Source organism: Epinephelus lanceolatus, chromosome 19 (genome assembly GCF_041903045.1).
Source record: "Epinephelus lanceolatus isolate andai-2023 chromosome 19, ASM4190304v1, whole genome shotgun sequence".
Taxonomy (NCBI): domain Eukaryota; kingdom Metazoa; phylum Chordata; class Actinopteri; order Perciformes; family Serranidae; genus Epinephelus; species Epinephelus lanceolatus.
In genome coordinates this window covers 29,204,767-29,227,108 of record NC_135752.1, presented here as the reverse complement: position 1 = coordinate 29,227,108, position 22,342 = coordinate 29,204,767, and the positions used below count along the sequence as shown (strand labels likewise).

The window sequence follows — 22,342 nt, the reverse complement described above, 5'->3', positions numbered from 1 at the left end:
AGATGGAAATCTAAAAACTTGGACAGATAAAAGCAAAACTATCCATATGGCTGCATGACCCTTTAAGTAAAAGGTTCGGAGCCCCTCTTCTGGCTCCGGCGCAGAGTGAGATGAAAGCATTATTCTGACCGCAGTGAATATATTCAAGTTCCCAGCACATTGCCCAGTGACACTCTTGCCTCAATGCTTTTCAGTCCGCACAAGAGGGAAAATTTCAGCTGTATGAGTGGAAGAATACATGAGGCTTTTAAATTTGTTTTTCACGTTCATTTGCCTGTGGTTAGTAGCTCCTGGTGAGTGATGAAAAGAGTGGCTCTTCACAATGAGACTCAGGTATTGCCGCTGTATAATCACAGGGATCCTGTTCCCTGTGAAAACACTCCTAAGATACAATAATAGCAGACAGAAATATTAACCACACGTTGCTTTCACAGACTTTGTTTTGCTACATTTTTAATGCAAATAATTGCAACAAAGCAAAGCGTACGAGTCGTAAGAGCCCCGCAGACAGATTAGAGCTTGAAGAAACAAAGAGCTGGAGGATAATCTTCTCTGATTCAGACAAGACAAACATTACAGAGTCGTGTTAGAAAATCAAGCACAATCCAATCAGAAAAGTGACAAAAACACATTGAGTGCAGGAAGTACTTTGTTTGTGCACTTGTGGAGCTCTTCATTACGAGTTGTCATTTCTTAAATGTGTGAACGAATCTGCAGACAAATCAGCTTGTTTTCAGTGATATTTGCTTGATAGCTCATTCATCTTTATGTCTTGTTTTAAGACACTCTCACTTACAAATATATTCCTCAAACAAGAAGTAATGCAAACATGTACGAAAAGAATGGACAAGATGGAGGATAAGAACCCCACAACCTGAAGAAGGATAGTGCTTCTTCCAGCAACTTCACTAGAGATGTTGAATCAGCTCAGTCAACCATGATCATGTTGTTTGTGCTGCTGTTGAATTGAATTTTGTTAGAGGTGTATCTGAAATGTTGTCCACCCCATGATGCAGCCTATGTTGATAACGGTAGATTAAAACATGGACATTATTACATTCATGAAGGGAGGACTTGTTGCAGGACTGTTGTTGTGCTAGACTGTAGGTGGACCAGATAAGCAACAGAGTGTAGATTGCATACTGTGAAAACTACTATTGGCATGGGTTAGCGCCGATGGCACTAAGTTTGGTAACAAATACATTGTTTTTCTTTGAGTGCTTTACAATAAAAGCCACCTTGTGTTTCGCCATTTGAATGCTTTGAAGCAATAGCAGTAGGAAATGCTGTAACAGTACAGCTCTGATACCCAAATACAGTGAGATCAAATTACTGTACAATAATGCTGGATTACATGCTCCACTGTTTCCTGTGGAACACTTGTGCACTGATTGTTAATCTGAATCCTGCTTGGGAGTGGCGGACTCCACCACTGACAATAAAAACTACTAAAGAAGTAATACCAGAATGCAATTACATTGGTTGACTATTGCTGAAAAAAAAAATCCAGCCTCAAAAACGGAATCTGTCCTCACTCCCAGCTCATCAAATACAGACACTTGGTCAGGGGCCCTCCGAATAGCAGATAGCAACGCGTCAGGCACCCTTTAGCATCTGTAAGACAGTGGTTCCCATCTGGTCCAGCCACGGGTCCAGATTTCTCCTCACTCATTAGTTCAGGGTCCACACAGTTTAATACATTCAGCGTCATACTTGCAGCATTTGGACATGTCATTGAGCTAGTTTGCTGTCTCTGTCAAGTAGCTGTCCATTAGTTACTCACTCTACAGTAGGAAACAGCACTTCAAAGTAAAACTTTGTGCCAGAAATTCACTTCATTTAAAAATTAAGTGTGTTTTTTACAAACTTGACACGTTTGTGAGTTGCTTGCAGTCCATTCAGAGTGGTCCCACGACCCTGTTTTGGACCATGTCCAACCAGTTGGGAAACACTGCTGTAAGAGATGGAGCAGGCCGCATCATTATTTGATGTAGGGCTGACCTTCGAATCCATTTATCGACATTCGAAGCTTCAGAGCTCAGAACAAAGTTAATTCGAAGCATTCGATGATGGGGGGGGGTTAAAAAAAAAAGAAGGCGAAAACGTGGTTTCTTCCAACACTAGAATTAAGATAAAAATATTCACAAACGAAAAAACACTAATGGTCGGTGATAAGTAATGTTTAACTTTTGATTGAACACTAAATCTAAATTAAAACCCTCGGCGCATACTGCAGCACAATCAAACAGATGCGCAACTCAGAGCATCAGAAGAAGACTCAGAGCGGACCGGTGGAACTGGAAAATGCATATTAGGCCTACTACTTACTACTTACGTTTTTCAAGTGATTTCCCAAATTTGTTGTTGAGTTGTGATATGCCAATTGCTTTTGGCAAATCTGGCACTCTGCTTTCTGGGGGTTGTTGGGGCATATTTTAAAATTGCAGCCACACATCTGATGACCTCTTGGACATGTCTGCCAGCTCTGAGTGCGCTCGTTGTCAGTATCGGACTGGTGGGGGTTAGTGTTGCGTTTATGGCCTCCCCCCCAAAAAAAAAAAAAAAGCGCCGAAGCTTTGAATTTTTTTTTTCATAATTGAATCCCATGCCATCGAATGAAGCTTCGAGGCTTCGAATTTTTTGGGTCAGCCCTAATTTGATGTCCACAGTATAAAGAGCAAGAGACTGTGTATAGGGTGGGATGGACTTTCACCCAGGTGACCACTGTTCGTGTCCCATGTGAAACCAAATATCAACGTTGCGTTGTTTTAAGAACGTAGTGTAGTAGACATGTGTGATGTACTGCATGTCATGCGACTTACATTACATTATGTTAGGAAGAGACATAGTTATTTTTACCTAAAACTAAACCTAACTACATACTTTTGTTGCTTAAACGTAAGGAACCTAAAACAAGTAAAGCTACATTGGAAGTTAATTTTGAAACAAGACTGTATACATTTAACACTATATATAACAAGCAGAAATTGACACGCCATCCCTGAGCGTCAGTTTGATGAGTAGGGCCACTGACCAAGTGTCAGTATTTTATGAGTTGGGAGTGAAAATGTGTTGAAATAGTATAAATAATGGGGGGACTGATACAACCACAAGGATTTAACGGTAATCAGAAACATGTATTCATTAGCAGTGGATTGTTTTATCCACAATGCAGAGTTTATCTTTAGAAAAACCAGCGAGCAAAGCTGAGAAACATCCCCTTTAAGAGCTTATATCATCTGCTACTCAGCTCTCAGGAGTTTCTTACGAGGTGAGATAATTCTATGTTTTATTACATTGTTCTCCTTGGCACAATTCTGTGTGTCATTATCTTGAAACATGGCAGACTGCATTGTTATCAAGGAGAGAGCACTTAGAGTGCTCGCACATCCATCATCTGTATCTGTGTTCTTGTATGTGTTATTTTAATCATGGAGATGTTTAGGACTTTAGATTCAGAGGGTCAATATCGGATAATCACAGGGTGTACGGTGCAGTTGTTCATGGGAAAATACTGATTTTGCTATGTTGCAATGTTGAGAAATTGTGTTTTAAAATCCTGGATCTTCATCAAAACCCAAATTGCTTGTTCTTTGGCTCGAGCGTAGAAATCTGTCAATAAGGTTTTGGGATATTTTACCAAATCAGTCAAAAAACTAACAGTGCTTAAAACACTGGCTCCTTAGTGGAGGCAAGAATAAGACTTGATTATGTAAAATTCTTCAAACAAACAAGTGTTATGAAAATATAAATATGGGACTTAATAACAGGCTAAATTATATAAGAAGGATATTTTCTGCAGTGTGGAGAGCCGAGCTGATTGCCATCCTGGAGTCTGTGAAGTGGAACAACTTGTACCAAACAATTTAATGTGCATTTGTGTGAAGTGAAGTCTCGGCAGGTCTATATACTCTACAACTGCTACAACACAGGAGGACATTTTCCCCCGGCTGTGTAGCACATTTATTTTGGGAGCGGTCCAGGAGACAGCAGGACTCCTTGGCATGGTGAACCATGTTGGAAGAGATGAGAGTTGGGGTCTAAGCAGCAGCCGACTTTGGTCTAACACATGAGGAAATGTCTGCTAACTGGGAGGACTGCCTCGCAGCTGGCAGCAGCCGCTCTCTGACATACGCTGCGAATGGAAATAATGCTACGCTTTTTTTTTTTTTTTTTTTTGCCTTTTTTTTTTTTTATTCATGACTCAACAGCAGGAGGGTGTAGGTGGCAGGGTGAAGGTAGTGGGTAGACACACTGTCAGAGCCTGTAGCAGAGGTCTAGAGTTTGATTCCTGCAGCAGCAAACGTTGATGTGTTGCAGTGTCTTTGAGCAAGACCTGCTCATTGAGTTTAAAGGTAAAATGTTCAACTTTCTATTCATGTTTGAGTAGGCGTGTGTATTGAAACTCAATACTTTTTTGGTGCTGTTCAAAATGTGTTTGTAGTACCTAGTATCCAGAGATGTACTGACAGTGGGCAGACATAGGGTTTAAATGATGAGATTATGTTTTATGTAGGCAAAGTTCTTGTACAACTGATACCTTTGGTCATGTTTTAGGTACAAAAACAAGGGACAGAGTAAAGTTAATGGTTAGAGTTAAGTAGGAAAGTAAGGAAGGAAACTTTTGTTGTCATGGTTACAATAATAATGACTGTTACAGAAAGAGAATGACCATGGCTGCAGATAAAAGAAAAGCAATTATAATAGGGAACAGAAAATGAATGGCGATGCTCCATTTTAAAGTCCAGTGTTTTGATCCAGCCGTTCAGTGTTGCTCTTTAATAACCTCACCTAAATTCCTCTTTTGCACCCCATGGAAAGGAGTTATAACTCCCACCTTTGCTAGAGGGCTTTGTCACTTTCAAGGTCTAGTGCAGGGGTGAGCAACCTTTACCATTAAAAGAGCCATTATTAGCCAAAAATAAAAGAAAAATAATCTGTCTGGAGCTGCAAAACATATTCCAATAAAGGTAACAACCTATCAAGTCTAAATTAGCCCTATCAACATTACGAATAGGTCTAAATGAGCAGTCATTAATATGATTTACAACAAGGTGGCTACTCTGCAGTTGGCTATTTATAGTTATTCAGTACTTTAACTTTGCAATGTTGGCGGTGAAAGCAAATGAATGAATTAATGAATGAATCCCTGGTCTAGTGTGTGGCATCTAGTGGCGAGGTTGGAGATTGACACCAACTGAATATTCTCACCTGTGCCAAGCGTGTATGAGAACCATAGACTGTATGAGATAATGGATGTAGCCACCATGACATCACTCACTGGTTGGAGGACTCCTATTTAAAGCCTTGAGCTTAGCATTTTAACTGTCGCCATCTTGGTTTTTGGATCCAGAAGTGACCAAATTTGGACCAAAGGCTGAAGCTATGGAGAAGTGAGGGGTCTATCTGACTCATAGAATATAGTGACGCAGCGCAGAGAGCCTAGCACTCAAAGTGGCCTGCCAAAAGGCCTGACCTCAAACATGCATAATTTTAAGCCTTAATGAAATGTTAATGAGTTATTTAAAAATTCATCCCCCCTTCAGCTGTCATGAAAAGGGAATTAAGTTACAGAGACCAAAACTGTTTTTTATACCAGGCTGTAAACATGTTTAGTTCTGCTGTAAGGTTGAACAATGAACATTTAAACATGGGGGGGTCTATGGGCGTTGACTCACTTCTGGAGCCAGCCTCAAGTGGCCATTCACAGAACTGCAGTTTTCTGCACTTCTGTGTTGGCTTCTTGTTTCAGCCCTGGAGGTTGTTGCTTGAGGAAAACAACAATGGCTGATGCAAAACCCCAAAACGCAAAAATGTGAGCTAGTGTTTAATTTGTCCATTTTGGGCTACTGTAGAAACAACATTGCAGACTTCATGATAGAGGACCCGCTCCTTAAGTAGATGTAAATGGCTCATTCTGAGGTAACAAAAGATTGTTTTTTAGTTTCAGGTGATTATACCATAATGAAAAAATAGTTACGAATATTATATACCAATATATCCTACCAATACATCCCCCTGAATCCTTCACACTGGACCTTTAACAGAAATACAAGATGTTTGGGGCATTTTCAGAAAGGAGTGAGGAGGTTGCTTTTCCTTCTTTCCGATTCCTCCACTGTGAGAAGTCCTCTGACCTAACATTCACCCTCATCCTCAAATGATTTCTGTCTCCATTTTGGCTTCTTTGTTGCCTCTGATAGATGTTTGAGGTCTTTTTTTTTTTTTCATTTTATGCAAATCATGCAGGAGATTGACAATCCCTCACCTCTACAGGATATCTGAATAAAACATTGCAAATGTGAAATATATGTGGAGCAGAAGAGCAGAGCTAGCGGACTTCCTAGAAATGTCTGAAACTTATTTTTGTGATAGGAGTGAGTATATCGACAGAATCAAAGGTCACTTGAGGCAAAAGTATAGACTTGAATGTCTGGCTGAATATTTTATTCCTCTATCCAAGTCTGTTATCTACTATACTGTTGATTTCAGTATGTGCAGCTACAAAAAATGGTGGAAAATATGGCACTCGACTCTGGTTTTAACAGATATTGTTGGTTAGCTTGAATAGTAGCGAGCAATTAAATGGAAAAACACATAGAAGCAAATCCAGCCACAGTAAATATGCATGCTCTGCAGCCTCATGCACATAACATGAAAATGTTACAATATTATAACTAAAAGAAGTCACATATCTCCCCCTATTTTCCTCCCAGCTCACTGCAGATGTTTTGAAACTCAACATAGGTCACAGCAGAGGTTCAAAACATCAACACAGAGCTAGCCGAAAGGAAATTTGGGGATTGGACAAGCAGCAACAAAATCAAGGAGTCTATTTCAGGGCAAAGAGGCGAGTAAAGCCCTGCCCACATGCTTCAAGCTCCTCCCACTGCTCTAGTGGACCCTCCAACCTCTGAACGCTGGGTTTCCAAGCCCACCTCCTGCTCCCCAGCCTCAGTTATTATGTCTGTCTTGTTTGTGCCTTTTGCAGATGGCGATCTGGCTGTGCACGGGCTTACATCTGGAATTTATTCCTGTATGCTTACTGCTTGTTTTGAGTGTAAATAATCAAATGTGGCTCACTGCTGTAACTGGAAATGAACAGGTGGCCAAGATTTAGAAACTAGACCAGCTTTGGAACAGTGTGTTGAGTCCTCTGGTGTAAATGTGGCCTTTGACTTTGCATTGAGAGCAAGTGAAATGTATCTACCAACTTACTCTGACTGTAGTTAAAAATCATTTATTGATTCATGGGTCGAAACGCTTCCATGGTGCTGAACCATAGACATTTACACTGAGTGAGCTGGCCAGTCATTTTTTATACCCCTACTGCAGAGCAACCATTAGCTTTAGAGCTTCGGATTATTTTTCCCTTTGATTTTTTTTTTTAAGCAAAAATTGGTTGCAGTTAAAGCCCCCTGCTCTGGGTGATTCCCTAGCTGCCGGCCTATGTCCATTTAGGAAGAGCTGCCGCTGTTATCAAGCAATATCGGTCCATTATTGAGCCCTAAAAGGCTCATTTCACCTGTTTTCAGCACAAATCAACTTGTTTCAATGGTGATCTTGAGTGTAAGCATCAGAAAGAAGACAAAATAGTGCAGGCTGCTGCATGAGAATGAAGGAAATCATGCTTAAATCCACAGGGTCTCAACAAGTTTAATGAAAAGCAACATTTTAAAGAAGCAAGTGATTGATCAAGATCTTTTCTTTTGTTCTTTCTGCAGTTGTATACATCTGCGGGCCCCTGGAGACTTTCCTGAACATCATGAAACTGTTCCAGAGCGAGATCCAGGACCCAGAGAACTATGCTATATTCTACCTGGACGTGTTCGCAGAGAGCTTGGTGGATCGCAAACCGTGGCAGAGCGCCGACTCTGACTGGACCGATCTCATCAAGGTCTTTAAGGTAAAAACGAACACAGAACACACATACATGCGCATACAGGCACTCATACACAGTCTGTAGCAACAGCTGTGCATCTGTTAATAAATTGAGACTGTGTTCAGATTCTTTGCAGATTTATTAAATGTGGACTGTCACAGTTTCACCCACATTGTAATTGGAGGCAGGAAATAAGGCAAGACCAAAACCACCATTTGGCATGAGAACTGGAGGTCTCTGACAACGCATATTTTATTCACTGTTTGAGTTCATTTTCTCTCTAAGTCCCATAATCTTTATCAGACTGAACTTATTGAGTAGCACAGAATAAAGTCCTCAAATCCAGCTAAAAACTGACAGTTGGTTCAGAATCAGTTGCATCTGATTAAATATCACTTTTTCCAAGAAGTTTCTTAAAACACATCAAAACTGCGGGAAGCTTTTATGGTAACGACAGACACGTATGTGCACTCCAACTAATGATATTAGAAGGCTATGTCATTTCTGCCAATAGGCAAATTGAGTCTCCCAAAGGACGAGGACCCCTCAATCCTTTTCGACCATGTTAAGGCTTGAAATTCTTGTTTGACATTAATGAATGGGGGGGATGTGTTTTCACAGGAAGCCATTTAGCCCGACAAATTAGTGCACTGAGACGTAAGAGAGTGGGCACAGATGTGTCGCTCGTCTAATTTGTCTCCCTAAATGTCACGCTGGCTTCTCTTAATTCTCTTTGATTCAGTGTTCACAAAGTTTTGATGGAGAGTGGCTTTCTGAATAATGAATCCAACATAATGTTGAATTGATTATGGCAATTTCTATCATAATGGACTTCACTTAAAATGCCTTAATACAGTTGAAACATTAACTTAAGAATTTAATGGAAATAAATGCCTTCCTTTGCTTTCTATTCGTGGGACTTAAATGTGATTTAGTGTTAATGCATAACTCCACATCTCCAACTTCTATACCCCCACTTAATATTTGTCCCGGTGAAATCTGTTGTTTGCTAACAGCGTAGCAAATGCAACCCAGTTAGCAGAATGAATGTTGGCATTGTATGTTTCTGCAAACCACAGATATGTAACATTTGTTCAGTATTATGTAATGGATATGTTGAAACTTTGGTGGCACACCGTTGTTTCAATTACCCAACATTTCAAAGCCCTGTTAGTCCAACAAATGTCCCATTGGACCAAAGTCCCATATCTCCAACAGCCCATTCTTCCCAAACAAATGCCCATTGCTCTGAAGTCGCATTTCTCCAAAAATACAAACTCTCCGCAGTTAGTTTCAGTTTCCCAGCAGCATTAGAGCCACTGCTGGGTGTTTTTCAGTGACCCGTCCCTGCTTTTCTAGCAACTTCTGTGCCACCAAATTTGAATCATTTTAGGCAAAACATATCCTTTCCTAACCATGACCAACCACACATTCACCACAGCATTGCTGACAGATGTAACATATTCATGGCTTACAGAAATGTACAGTACATTTTTTCTGGGGCTTGCTTTGCCCAAATGCAGGGAGTGTGTATTTTCGGAGGAACAGGACTTAGGAACAATGGGCATTTTTATTTGGGGATAACGAATTGTGGGAGAAATGGGCTTTTGGTCTAATGGAATTTTGAGCCAATAGGCAGTCCACAAAACCTTATGTCGCTTTACATTTCAACAATGCTGTGGTTACTGTGTGGTTGTGTATGTCATCCAAGAAAGACAATAAAAACTAATGGAATGGTCAAAGTTGTGGCGGTGAAATTTAAGGTGTACTGATGGATTCATGTTGTCAACTCATACATTGAGTAACATTACAAGCTAACGTTCCACCTTAAAAGTTGCCGGCAGTCGGCCCAGTGAATTCAAGTATTTTTTTTCTCTCCGACTGCAGCTGCTGCGAGAGGCAGCAAAACATCCTTTCATTTTATAATATAACTCTCCACGGCAAACAGAGGTTACATGAGCTTCAAAACCAGCCACAACTCAGCCCTGAGCAGAGTGACTGTCCTCTACTGACCAATCAATGGACTGCAGTGTTCACAGTTCCACCATCCCCCTCTGTTGATCCCCCCCAACAGAAGGGGGACCAAACATGGGGATGGTACAGAACGGTTCCTTTGGTACCATCCACAACTTTTCACAGTGGAAACAGAAAAAAAAAAGCTTACAGAACTGAACCATACTGCTCGGTGAAAATGGGGCTTAGGTTTCAAACAGCTGTGGTCCACGGCATGGCAACCATGCATGCAACGTACAAATGTAATGTATCTGTGGTTTGCAGAAACATGCAATGCCAACATTTTCTTCTGAAAACTGGAACCATTAAACAAGTAATCTCTTTTGTTCAGTCAAAGCACACAAATTGATAATTCAGAAGACCAATTTTCCCTATTTTATTTGCAGCTAAAGTTTTTTTATTGTTATTTGAAAAAAATCTTCAAACAACTATTTTAATCAGCCAACACACATTTAAGATGTCATGAAAGATTTAAGTGATTTGAAACCATAAACTGGTATCAAACAGCTCTGGCATCAAACACAGTGATCTCAATATCTGTTTATCTGCACTTCCCCTAACCTTGGCTGCAGAACAAAACTTTGGCTGCCATTTCTGCTGATCACGCAAGGCGTTAATTTGTCTGCGAGTCATAACAGGGCTCATTATCGCAATATGCTTCCTTCATTGCAGTAATTGCTTGTGGAAGTTTGTGGTGGGGTTCAAATAACTGTTGTAACATGAAAAACGATCTACAGCTCTTCCAGTTACGAGCAGAGCAAGAGGATTTCCCAGAAATGTCCAAAACCTGTTTTTCTGATAGGAGCAATCAATCGACAGGATCAAAGGTCACTTGAGGCAAATAGTTGAACTGAAATGTCTGGCTGAATAATTTAATTCACTATCCAAACACTTGATCAAACATTAAACGTCTCTGTCAACACTCATGTGGTGTTCGAGCTATTTGTAACACATTCCAAATCAAAGATCATGAAAGAAGTGAGAACACTCTCTCAGCCTGTCATTTTAGGACCAACAATGTTTTCATATCCAAGCATAATCGCATCATAATGAACGATGATGGGTTTTTTTTATCAATCCTGTATCCTTGTCGGTGTTTCAGTTCATTTGGAGTTTACTGAAATATATTGAGGAGTACAGTGTTTTCCACTGTGTTCATAATTCATTAGCTGCTAACATCTGCATTGAGCCTCAAGCAGAACGATGAAATACTGTAACACTAGTACATGTACTAAAAACAAGCTTATTGTCTTGTAGTGACACTCCTTTTATTATTTATTGTGTAATATTATGTATTTTTATAATGTTATATCTTTTATATTTCATTTTATGTGACACTCATTTCTAGAAAATCTTATTAATAGTTGTAGCTGATCTTATTTTGTACTAATGTGGCCTATTACAGACCACAGCTGTTGTCATTTACATATAATATCCGCACCAGATGACTGCAGTAGTATGCCAAAGTAATTTGGGGTCACAAAACGCTGAGAGGGCAGGAATGACTGTTAGCCTTGGTTGACCGAATATTTTATTTAACCTTTACAGAAAACACTTCTTGTCCTGTATCTTGTGTATTTGTATACTTTGCCAGATATTTAATACTCTGTTGTTCTAAAACTGGGCCCAGTGAGTGACCCTGACCCAAGGAAACCCACTGGATGTTCTGGTTGTGAACGTTGTGGTTACTGTACTTAGTGTTACTGTAATTTGAAGAGTTCGCTGGCACAAGTATTTCCTTTGAGAGCAATAAAGTTGATCGAACTGAATTGAATTATATTTAATCCGAGAAAAACCAATTGAGATTAAAAAAAAATCTGTTTTTCAATGGTGCCCTGACCAAGAAGACAGCAGAGTTACTGAGAGTACATGTTGATTATGTACAAAAAAGTACATCAAGACAGGCTAAAATTGTTTTGCATCGTAGCAAGAACAATTTGTGGTAAGGACCTCTTTTAACATTTGCTTAAAACTGGTCAGAGAAATAATATAATAATAATATAGACTCCTTTTCCAGCCTCAGTCTGCACCGGTTGCATCTTTACTTGTGGAAGATTATTGGATCTAAGATTGTAGGCGTCATACTTGCGTTTGGCTATGTCATCGTGATAGTTTGCTGTCTCTGTCAAGAAGCTGTCAATAAGTCACTCACTCTACAGCAGGAAATGGCACTTCAAAATAAAAACTCTTTGCTGGAAACTCACTGTACTTGAAAATAGAGTGTTTTTGACAAACTTGACATTTTTGTGAGTCACTTGCTGTCCATTCAGAATGGACCTGTGACCCACTAGTGCTGTATCCCATGCTTATTAAGTGAAGACCCTCCGACCAGACTGTACAATGTGCAGTAACGAGTCCTGTAGCTTGAATTTGAAATATATCTCAAAGCAGCACGATAATGTGGTTGGAAAAATCTGTAAATTAACATGAAGACAGAGAGGAACTTGACTATAATCTGTCAGAAATTCAGCAAAACGACTAGCTGCTTAGGCAGTTAACAGTGTGTGACTCTCAACCACAAACAAAAAGGTGTCACTGACGACAATTCTTCATGGATAGTTTGGGATTTGATATGTTGAAGTAGGCCTACAAAACGGTCAGTTTTAGGATTATTGACGACTAAAACCAAGACAAAACAGAGCAGCATGTCGACCTTTACCCCATTAGCATACTTTTAAATGATTTTTTATGATTAAGGATGAAAACAAGACTAAATAACATGTAACAGCAATTTTATGTTACAGTTAGAACATTAAAGTCACAAATATTTGTTTCTGTGAGATTCAGTGTCTTGTTCAGCCTGATACATTGGATACTTGTATGCCTCTGTGCTGGCAATAGCCATGGCTGAGGCCTTATGTTTTCAGGTTGTCCATCTGTACGTCCTTACGTATGTCTGTCTGGCCAATTCTTGTGAATGTGATATGTCAAGAGCGCCTGAAGGATATATACATATATATATTTTTTTTTTTTTTTTAAATTTGGCAAAACTGTCCCCTTGGATTCAAGGATGAGCTGATCAGATTTTGGTGGTTGTAAGTCAAAGGTCAAGGTCAGTGTGACCTTGTCTGTCTTATCCTTGTCAACACAATATCTCAAGAACACCTGGAGGGATTTTCTTCAAATTAGGCATAATAGTCCACTTGACTCAACAATGAAAGGTCAAGGTCACTGTGACCTTGCATCTGCCTCATTCTCACGAACAAGAAGTCTCAAGAACACCCTGATGGAATATCCTCAAATGTGGCTCAAACATCCACTTAGACTTAGCAATGAACTGATTAGAATTTAGTAGTCAAAGGTCAAAGGTCACTGTGACCTTGCATCTGTCTCATTCTCATGACCAAGAAGTCTCAAGAACACCTTGAGGGAATGTCCTCAAATTTGGCTCAAACATCCACTTAGACTCAGCAATGAACTGATTAGAATTTAGTGGTCTAAGGTCAAGGTCACTGTGACATTAGACCACTAAATTTCGGGCCAATATACTGATTATGACTAAACTTCACAGAAATGTCTAATAGGATAAAATGATGAAGTGATGACATTTTATATCCAAAAGGTCAAAGGTCAGCTTCACTGTGACAGTAATGTTCTGCGAAAACACTTTTCTGGCCATTATTCAGCATCATAACTCAGTAACAGAGGAGTTTTTGGTCACATACTCAATTGGTGACTTTAATCTTGGGTGCCCACCTTGAAACTGTGCTGATTGTTTAGATCTTCTGTGCTGCCGGGGAGAAGATGTGTGTGAAGCAGCCGTGTTTTCACAGACATGGATGTACACTGTAACTACAACTTGACGGGTGCGCAGAGACATACAACCGCAAGGCAGTAATTCTAATTTTTTGTTTTTCCACCTTCTGTGTCCCCTCCAGTCTGTTTTCGTCATAACTTATCGGCCTCCTGATAATCCCGAGTACAAAGACTTCCAGAGGAAACTCCATGCCAGAGCTCAGAGGGATTTCGGTGTGCATTTGGAACCATCACTGGTAAGTTACAGCCTAGAAAAACTGTTTTCTCAGCAGCATCACAACCTCTTTCATCTTTTATAATATTCTGTGCAAAATCCCCACTGTGCAGTGTAACTGGCAGCGGTTAATGATGAATGCTGTTGACAATGATTTGAGCAATTAATACTTTGTCTTTTATTACTGCTTTGATCTCAGCCATCAAGCATGGGAGTTTCAGAAAAGTGAATTAAACTGTATTTTTTCAAAGAATAATCATTTAGTGTGATTGTTGGCACGTGGCACTTTCACTGACCAAACTCATATTGTTTCACAGAAGCAGGCCTTTGAATGTGAACTGAATAATAGGCCTGTCCTCCCTTAAATTCCAGCATTAAGGTCTTTGATCATAGTTGTGTGGAGTTCACGAATTTTCATTGTTGCTGGTTCTTTGAAATGATCCCTACCCTTGCAGATGGACTACATCGCCGGCAGCTTCTATGATGGTTTCGTGCTGTACGCAATGGCCTTGGACGAGACGCTGGCAGATGGTGGAGCCCAGAACGATGGCATCAACATCACAATGAGGACGCAGAACCGACGATTCTGGGGTGAGCAACTGGTGACATGCTTCATACATTATAGTAGGTTTTAAACAAGTGGCGACCTCCAGGGCTGCCAAAAACTACAGTTCCTTGAATGGCCACTAGTCAGCAAGTCAGTCCCCACTGCCCCTCATGTTAAAATGCCCAGCTTTAAAGCAGAAATATACCTTTATTGCATAGTACAAAAAATGGTTTTGGTCTCTGTAGCTAATTTCCTTGTTCATGACAACTGTACATGGGATGAATTTTTATACAACTCAGCCGTTTAAATGTTATTAAGGCTTAAAGTTACACATAGTTAAGAGTATGGTTACTTTGAGTGACAGTTGGGTGCCGTCTATTGACAAGTCGTTGCCACAGTGACAACTTTGGTTTGGTAACCATGACGTAACCGCAGATTAGTCAGCGGCATAGTCAGATTTAGCTGCAGAGTGAGTGCTCTTCACTTTATGCTGCCCTTTGATACAGACAGCTGCAAACACGCAAGCAGCTACCCAGAGAAGAGAAGGCTTTCCCTGGAGGCTCCAAGATAAAGTTATCGTCTGCCTTTTGCTTAGGCAGCTTACAGCAACTTGAGACAGTACAGTCTCTGGCTTTTGTTTGGTATCTAGTGTTGGCAAAATGTTGTTGCCTATTTACGATCCATCTTTATCGTAGTTAGCTTGTTTACTATGTCCCACCAAACATCCCGCTGATTTCGCATCTGACATAGATCTGAGTCTGGCGCAGCACTAGCTATTTTATTGTGTTTCCATTTCATTAAAGTTAATTGTAACTCATTGTTTGCTAAAAAAAAGTTTTGTTCAGAGTTTGGTTGTGGTAAAAGACCCTCTAAGGAGTTGAATGTTCAGCTTTCGCAGTAAGTACATTTTGTTTAAATGGTTTCACCATGCTAACCAAACCAGCAGCTAGCATGAGGGTTAGCTCCAACTTCTCGTCCAAATATGGTGACTTCTGATCACAAAAATCCAAGATGGCGGCAGTCATGGCTTCAAAATGGAAGTCCAGAAACTAATGGGTTACATCATGGTAGCTACGTACATTATTTTATACAGTTTATGATTTCAAACAATAAAAGTTTGACTGTGGCAATCTGTCATATTTGTACTGTTTTACGCACACTCTAGTACTTTTTGGTTTAGATGTGTGTGTGACACTGATCCCACATCAGTTTGACATTGTGTATATGAACTTGATATTGATAGACAGTGTAAATGCAGAAGTCATTTTGCCATAAAGCCATGGCTGCCTCTCAGATAACAGAGAATGGTGCTCTCATCTTGCTGTTATTGGACAGCACCATTGAACCCAAAATGAGATTGAATATATAACCTTTCAACACAATAGTGTTATTGAACAGTTATCACACAACAGTCCGGTATATAGTCCATTTGATGTTTGATGAGGGTGCCCACGCACTTCCTTGTTTACCTAGCCGGCTGCCAGATCTGCGTTCACATCATATTGGAAGATGCAGAACAATGGGATGTTGTTGCTTCAGATTAAAAGGGTTGATGAGGGCTGTTTTGCTCAGCATGATGGGAAACAACAAGGAAAACAGGGCCATGTTGAAAATAATGATGGAAACTTTGGCTTCATTACTGTGCATGTTTTGACGTGTTACCTTGTTTTACAGAAGCAAAAGCTTTTTCAAATTTTGTAATGGGGGTCATGTTCCAAATATTTTTCAATCTTTTCTACATGATCAGTAATTATAGAGGTTAGTTAGAGAGAAATGCACAGTGTGTAGAGCCATAAAGTGCTGCAGAGTCATCTTAAACAGAACTAAATGACACAGGCAGTAAAATCAGCCTAGTAAATACTGTACGGATAAATAAAGAGTCCAGGTTTATGATGCAAACACTGAAGACATTAAAAACTGTATAGTGAATCATCCACATTTGAATGAGCAGTTCTCAGTTTATATAAGCACCACATACGATGTTGAATCAGACCCTTAATGTGAACATTGCTTGTGTTTTTAGGAGTTACAGGGCTTGTTACCACAGACCACAAAAATGCCAGGGATATAGACGTCAACCTGTGGGCGATGACCAACCAGGAGACAGGAGAGTACGGGGTAAGTCATGGTTTCACTATTACTGTCGATAATTCACTTTGTGTTTAATGTGGTGGTGATGTTCAACATGATATGGGGAGGTAATAAATGACCGAAGAGACAGTTTTTTGCTCTAGTCCTTTAAAGTGCACTGTAAATAGATGATTTTCTCCTGTGGTGTGAAATGGTTTTCCATGAATGCGGTGGTTTGGCACAGGATTTAATGTTGGGAGGAAATCCCTTTAAAAGAACAGAAGTCAATGAGATAAAACATCACTGATATTAAAGCTGCTACAAGGAACTTTTAACTGGATATGCAAAAGTTTCTCGTTTCTGCTGATGTCTGTGCGTGACCTACAACAGCAAATGAGACCATCGGTGTGAAGATAAGCTATTTCTATATAGTGCATATCCATACCTTTAGGAAACTGTCCCCGGGTCCGCCCCAGGTCACTTCCAAGACGAAATGATTTACGGCACTCAGACGGCACACGTCATCTTACCTAGCTGCTTATGTTTATAGTGACTCTTATAAATAGTCGCTATTCCTCCTCCTCGACCCGACATCCACGGGGAGTTAAAATAGCAGCGATCATCGGGTAAAAGTTCTGTGAAAGCACTGGACTCACCAACAGTCAGCCACGTCTCAGTCATACAGAGAAAATCCAGTCCTCGGGAAGTCAGGAAATCCTTCAGGATAAACGTTTTGTTTGCTAGCGATCTAGCATTTACCAGCCCAATCCTGGCAGGAGCCGGCGAGTCCACGGCTTTAGCTGTTTGGGGAGCCACACACAGAGGCCGCAGGTTGCGCAGATTCACCTCGCACTAGCAGGGACGAGGAGAGCAGGCGTGGGACTGGAACACCTCATCCGGGCAGACGACAGGTACCAGCCAGGCGTCGACAGGGTCCAGTGAGTGCCAAGAAATAAAGAGGCGAGGCACCGCTCCATACTCAGTCCAAGAAGCCGTGGAAGTGCTTACGCCAGAGAGGTGGAGATGGGGCGCGGCAGAGGTGAGCTGGGATCCCCGATAGGAGTGGGGGCAAAGTTTTCCCGTCTTGTTGTTTCATTCATCCCCAAAACAAACACATGCGCAAGCCAGGTAAGCGTCTTTATGACAATACTCGCTAGAGCTCATGGGAAATGTAGGCTTCATTCCGGCAAAACACTACCGCTTTTGTCCATAGGGTCGCCAAAATCAACTCAAAATGAAAGTTCCTTGTCGGGGCTTTAAATAAGATAGAACTGGGTTAAAGAGCAGGGAGGTCAGCTGAATCACCATGATCTCATCCCTAGTCGTCATATCTTGATTCTTGGGCAGTCTTTTGCATTGTATTGTGACACAGAAGGGTTTGGCAGTTAGGTTTAGAAAACAACTTGCTTAGGGTCAGGAAAAGATCGTAGTTGACGTTAGTCATGAGTCACATCAGTTGGCTCACTTGACTGATCAGCAGTGTGTCAAAATAACTCAACACTGACTTTTAGTTTCACATGGGACACAAACACCAGTGTCCTGGATCAAAGTCCTGTGCTTGTTGGACCCATCCACCTCCTCTCCCAACCACCCTAAGCAGACTTTCTCACTCTTTATACTACGTCTGTTGCTCTGAAAATCTAGTAATGATGCAGATGGATTTACTTTGGAGATGGTTGAAAGCCTTGTGCATCTCATACAGACGCTAAAGGGTGCATTGTGTGTCTGTATCTGGCGTTTTTTGATGCCCTGGGAGTTAGACCAGGCTGGCTAAATGGACCAAAATCTCTTTACTGGTTCAAATTTTCATAAATGCCCCAGAGTGCAGAATTTTGGACCATTTGTAAGAAAATTGGATTTTAATAGCAAAATAAATACAATTTACATGTGTTTTGTGTCAAACCTGTGTTTGGACTGTACTGACAGATAGTGCAACAATGCACTCAGGGGTTTTTCCCTGGCTGCATTGTTCGACACTTAAGAGGCACATTTGGCATTGAGACATTTTGTTAGGCATGGACTGGGCTGATAAGCAAATGAGGAGGGACTTTTTCTGAAGTACCGTGTTATTTTCATTCTTATTTTTCAACACTAGTATTGTCTGAATCCCACGCCTTTCTTAATACTTTTCTTAAAGAAGTATGAATAGATTTTTATACAAGTCGTTTCTTGTCGTCTTTCTTCTTTCGGCTATCTAATTAAGGCATGCAGCAACCCCCCCAAAACAACCATTTATTGAAAGCAGAATAAGCGCAATGTGACTTTTTTCAAAAGGTATTTGTTGGGGCTTTTTGCCTTTATTTGATGGGACAGCTAGAGCATGAAAGGGGACAGAGAAAGGGTGAATAACATGCAGCAAATGGCCATGGGTTGGAATCAGACCCGCGTCTGCTGTGCCAAGGACACAGCCTTTGTACATGGTGTGCCTCTCTGTCAGGTGAGCAAGTGGGCGCTCCAGCACAGTGTGACTTTGCCCAGATAAAAAAGTCTCATAGTGGACAGATTCAGATTAAGAGAGCAAGTCAACAAGACTACAAATCAGCCCAATCGCCAGAAAAAAATGGCTTTTTCCATTTCTGCGAACCACAGATATGTTACATTTGCACGTTAATAATGCTTTGGTTAATGTGTGGTTAGATCAAAGCACAAAAACGACTTGGTTATGGTTGGGAAAAGATCATGTTTTGGCTTAAAATACTTGCTTTTGTGCCACTATCCAGGCAGGAAATAAAGCGATGTCTTAGGTAAATAACAGCTGCTTTATGTGGTGCTATCTCCATTGGAAAAACAGTGATGGGGCACTATGAAGAACCCATGTTTGGTGCCTAAAAAGCTGCTTGAAATATAGCAATGACCCGCTAAATCACAACCCTTTTTTGTTGTATGTTGGTCTTGAACGGAGGTCTTCAGTAGTCTGCAGCTTGGCAGCCGTAAAACCTAGATGACACACCATCCACCGTCCATTCCATCATCCGTTGACATTCAGCTCATATACTACCTGACTTTTGAAACACTGATATGATACATTTGAAATGTACAAAATGTAAGTTATTCATGGTTTGTAGAAAAATACAATGCCTACATTTTCTTCTGGTGATCATGTATGCCAACTTTTGGTCTTTGGCAGTTTTCAGTACTCAGTGTTACAAACCCATTTTGGTTGGGAGCCAAAAAGAACAGAGGTTCAGTTAGAAACATTTTAGTGACCATAGGGGTATTAAACAAACACTTATAATATTAATCAACTTAAAAAACATAAAACATGTCATCTCCAAAAAGAAAAAAGTTTTGGGAACCTTTTGATATAAACTGTAAAACTTACTCATCATGAATCATTTTCATCCTCAGTATGTCGAGCTGTTGACACAAAATAATGACATTAACTGAAGACAATGCAGGGCTTATTCACTTCATGTGTCTCTAATCACTCTAATGAGAATCCTCTCAAAGTTCTTTTTAACATGATACTTAAACCCTCAGCCTTTCTTTGTGTTTGCTTGTTGATGCATTGAGAGCAGAAGAGTATTACTATCTGGGACATATTCTGGGGTCCTGACTTCTCTAATGATAAGATGCATAAAACCTCAAATTTCCCGGTCCCAGTCCGATGAAAATATTTGTGTATGTTGTACTCTGCAAACACTGTTTAGTGTTTTTTTCTCTCTCAAAGGGAAGAAGAAGTGGGTTAGCTCGATTTGACTTCAGTTAGAATTTCATAGCAGTCCTCAGAGGCTGTCAGCGTGACTTCCTGGTCTCATTTCTCTCCGGCTTTTAATTGGTCCATTTGTGTGGCCGATTGACCCGAGTAGCCGACAGCCTAGTTGAAAATATCACGGGACGGTTTTGGCTTTCAGAGTCTCAAACTGCTTAATGTAATAAACAGAATAACAATATCAGAACGACTGATTCATTTTGACAGAAGGCCAATTATACATTTAAAGGATTGTTTGTCATCTTCAATTTTTACTTTTGGGGGGACACAAATAGGGAGATACATGGGGCAGAATTTCCCTTTATTGCCACATCTTACAGAGATATTTTAGACAGTAGTGTGTTTCCAGCTTTGTGGCAACAGTTTGGTCAATGCACATTCCTGTTTCAACATGACAGTGCCCCCTTTGCACAAAGCCGGGTCCATAAAGAAATCATCATCACATGTAGTGGTGTAGAATGATGGTATCCACAGACATTTGGCCACATATATTCCATGTTTTCAGCATTTGTTTTTTATGTATTCCTTTAAGCAACCTCGATATATCTTTAGCTGCAGGGGAAATAAACAAAACTGTCTGCATACTTGAAGGCATTAGAGGCTTTAAAAGTGAACACAAGATGAAGTTGTTGATTCTTTGGCAGTGCAGTGCAGTAAACACAGCCCCTCGTGCAGCTATTTTAGACAGCGCTCCCTCTGCCCCTTCACCCATCACATTCTGCATTGTTTTGATGACCCTCTGTAGGGGTGACGGCCTTTAAGGTTTTAGCAGAGACGACGCAACACGCTGGGAGCACGGGTGGAAAACATAAAAACTCCTCGGGCTAGTTAGAAACACAGGAGTCGTGTTTCACAGCAGGACAACAGATGCTGCTCGTGACGCTGTGCCATCAAAATAAAGCTCACACACAAGCTGTTCAGAATGTTGGTCAGACTCTGCTTGTGTAGATGTAAGGCGCTCGATGGAGACAATGTAGCTGTGCTTATCAAGGACATGCTAATTAGCTCTCAACATATGATTCTTGATTAGCTTAAATGTTTTAATGGTATGTCACAGAATAGGTGAAACAGTGAATCAGTAATTGTTGCCATCTCAGGATGTGTGGCTAATATATGAATTGCTGTAGTAAATGCTTGTTCATTTTGAAATATGGAACCAGGAACACTTTTAACATTTTTGGACCAATGAAAGAAACCACTCATGAAAAATGTGTCAGAGATTATAGATGGCTGCAGGAACACGTTGTGAAGTATGGAAACCTATTTCTGTTCATAAAATATATGGAGAATAATAAGAAACCTTCTCAGAATAATGATTTAGTATTGGTTTTTTATTATTATTTTAAAATATTGGGTCAACACTTTGAGAAAGTTTCTCATTATTTTGAGATACTGAGTCAGCACTTTTGAGATACTAAGTCATTGTTGTAGAATAAAAACTCTATTTTGAGATATGAACTCATTTAGATATACCAACTCATAATTTAGAGATATTCTATTTTGAGATACTAACTCATTATTTTGAGATACTAACTCTATTTGGAGATACCAACTCTTTATTTTGAAATACTAACTCATTAGTTTGTGATACTAACTCTTTATTTTGAAATGCTAACTCATTATTTTTGAGATACTCTTTATTTTAAAATACTAACTCTTTATTTTGTGATACTAACTCTTTATTTTGAGATACTAACTCATTATTTTGAGATATTTGTTCTTTATTTTAAAATACTAACTCTTTATTTTGAGTTACTAACTCTTCATTTTGAGATACTAACTCATTATTTTGAGATACTAACTCATTATTTTGAGATACTAACTCTATTTGGAGATACCAACTCTTTATTTTGAAATACTAACTCATTAGTTTGTGATACTAACTCTTTATTTTGAAATGCTAACTCATTATTTTGAGATACTCTTTATTTTAAAATACTAACTCTTTATTTTGTGATACTTACTCTTTATTTTGAGATACTAACTCATTATTTTGAGATATTTGTTCTTTATTTTAAAATACTAACTCTTTATTTTGAGTTACTAACTCTTCATTTTGAGATACTAACTCATTATTTAGAGATACTAATTCTATTTTGAGATACCAATTCTTTATTTTGAGTTACTAACTTTATTTTGAGATACTAA

At 39.9% G+C, this 22,342-nt stretch overlaps 1 protein-coding gene across 1 annotated transcript in view; it reads left to right on the top strand.

The window, feature by feature from the left end:
* npr2 (natriuretic peptide receptor 2) overlaps positions 1-22,342 on the top strand; it is a 98,899-nt gene that overhangs the window by 8,981 nt on the left and 67,576 nt on the right. Inside the window, exons 2-5 of the mRNA XM_033646468.2 lie at positions 7,725-7,906; positions 13,774-13,887; positions 14,321-14,456; positions 16,436-16,530. Coding sequence (XP_033502359.1) covers positions 7,725-7,906; positions 13,774-13,887; positions 14,321-14,456; positions 16,436-16,530 — 527 coding nt within the window. The remainder of the gene's footprint in view (positions 1-7,724; positions 7,907-13,773; positions 13,888-14,320; positions 14,457-16,435; positions 16,531-22,342) is intronic.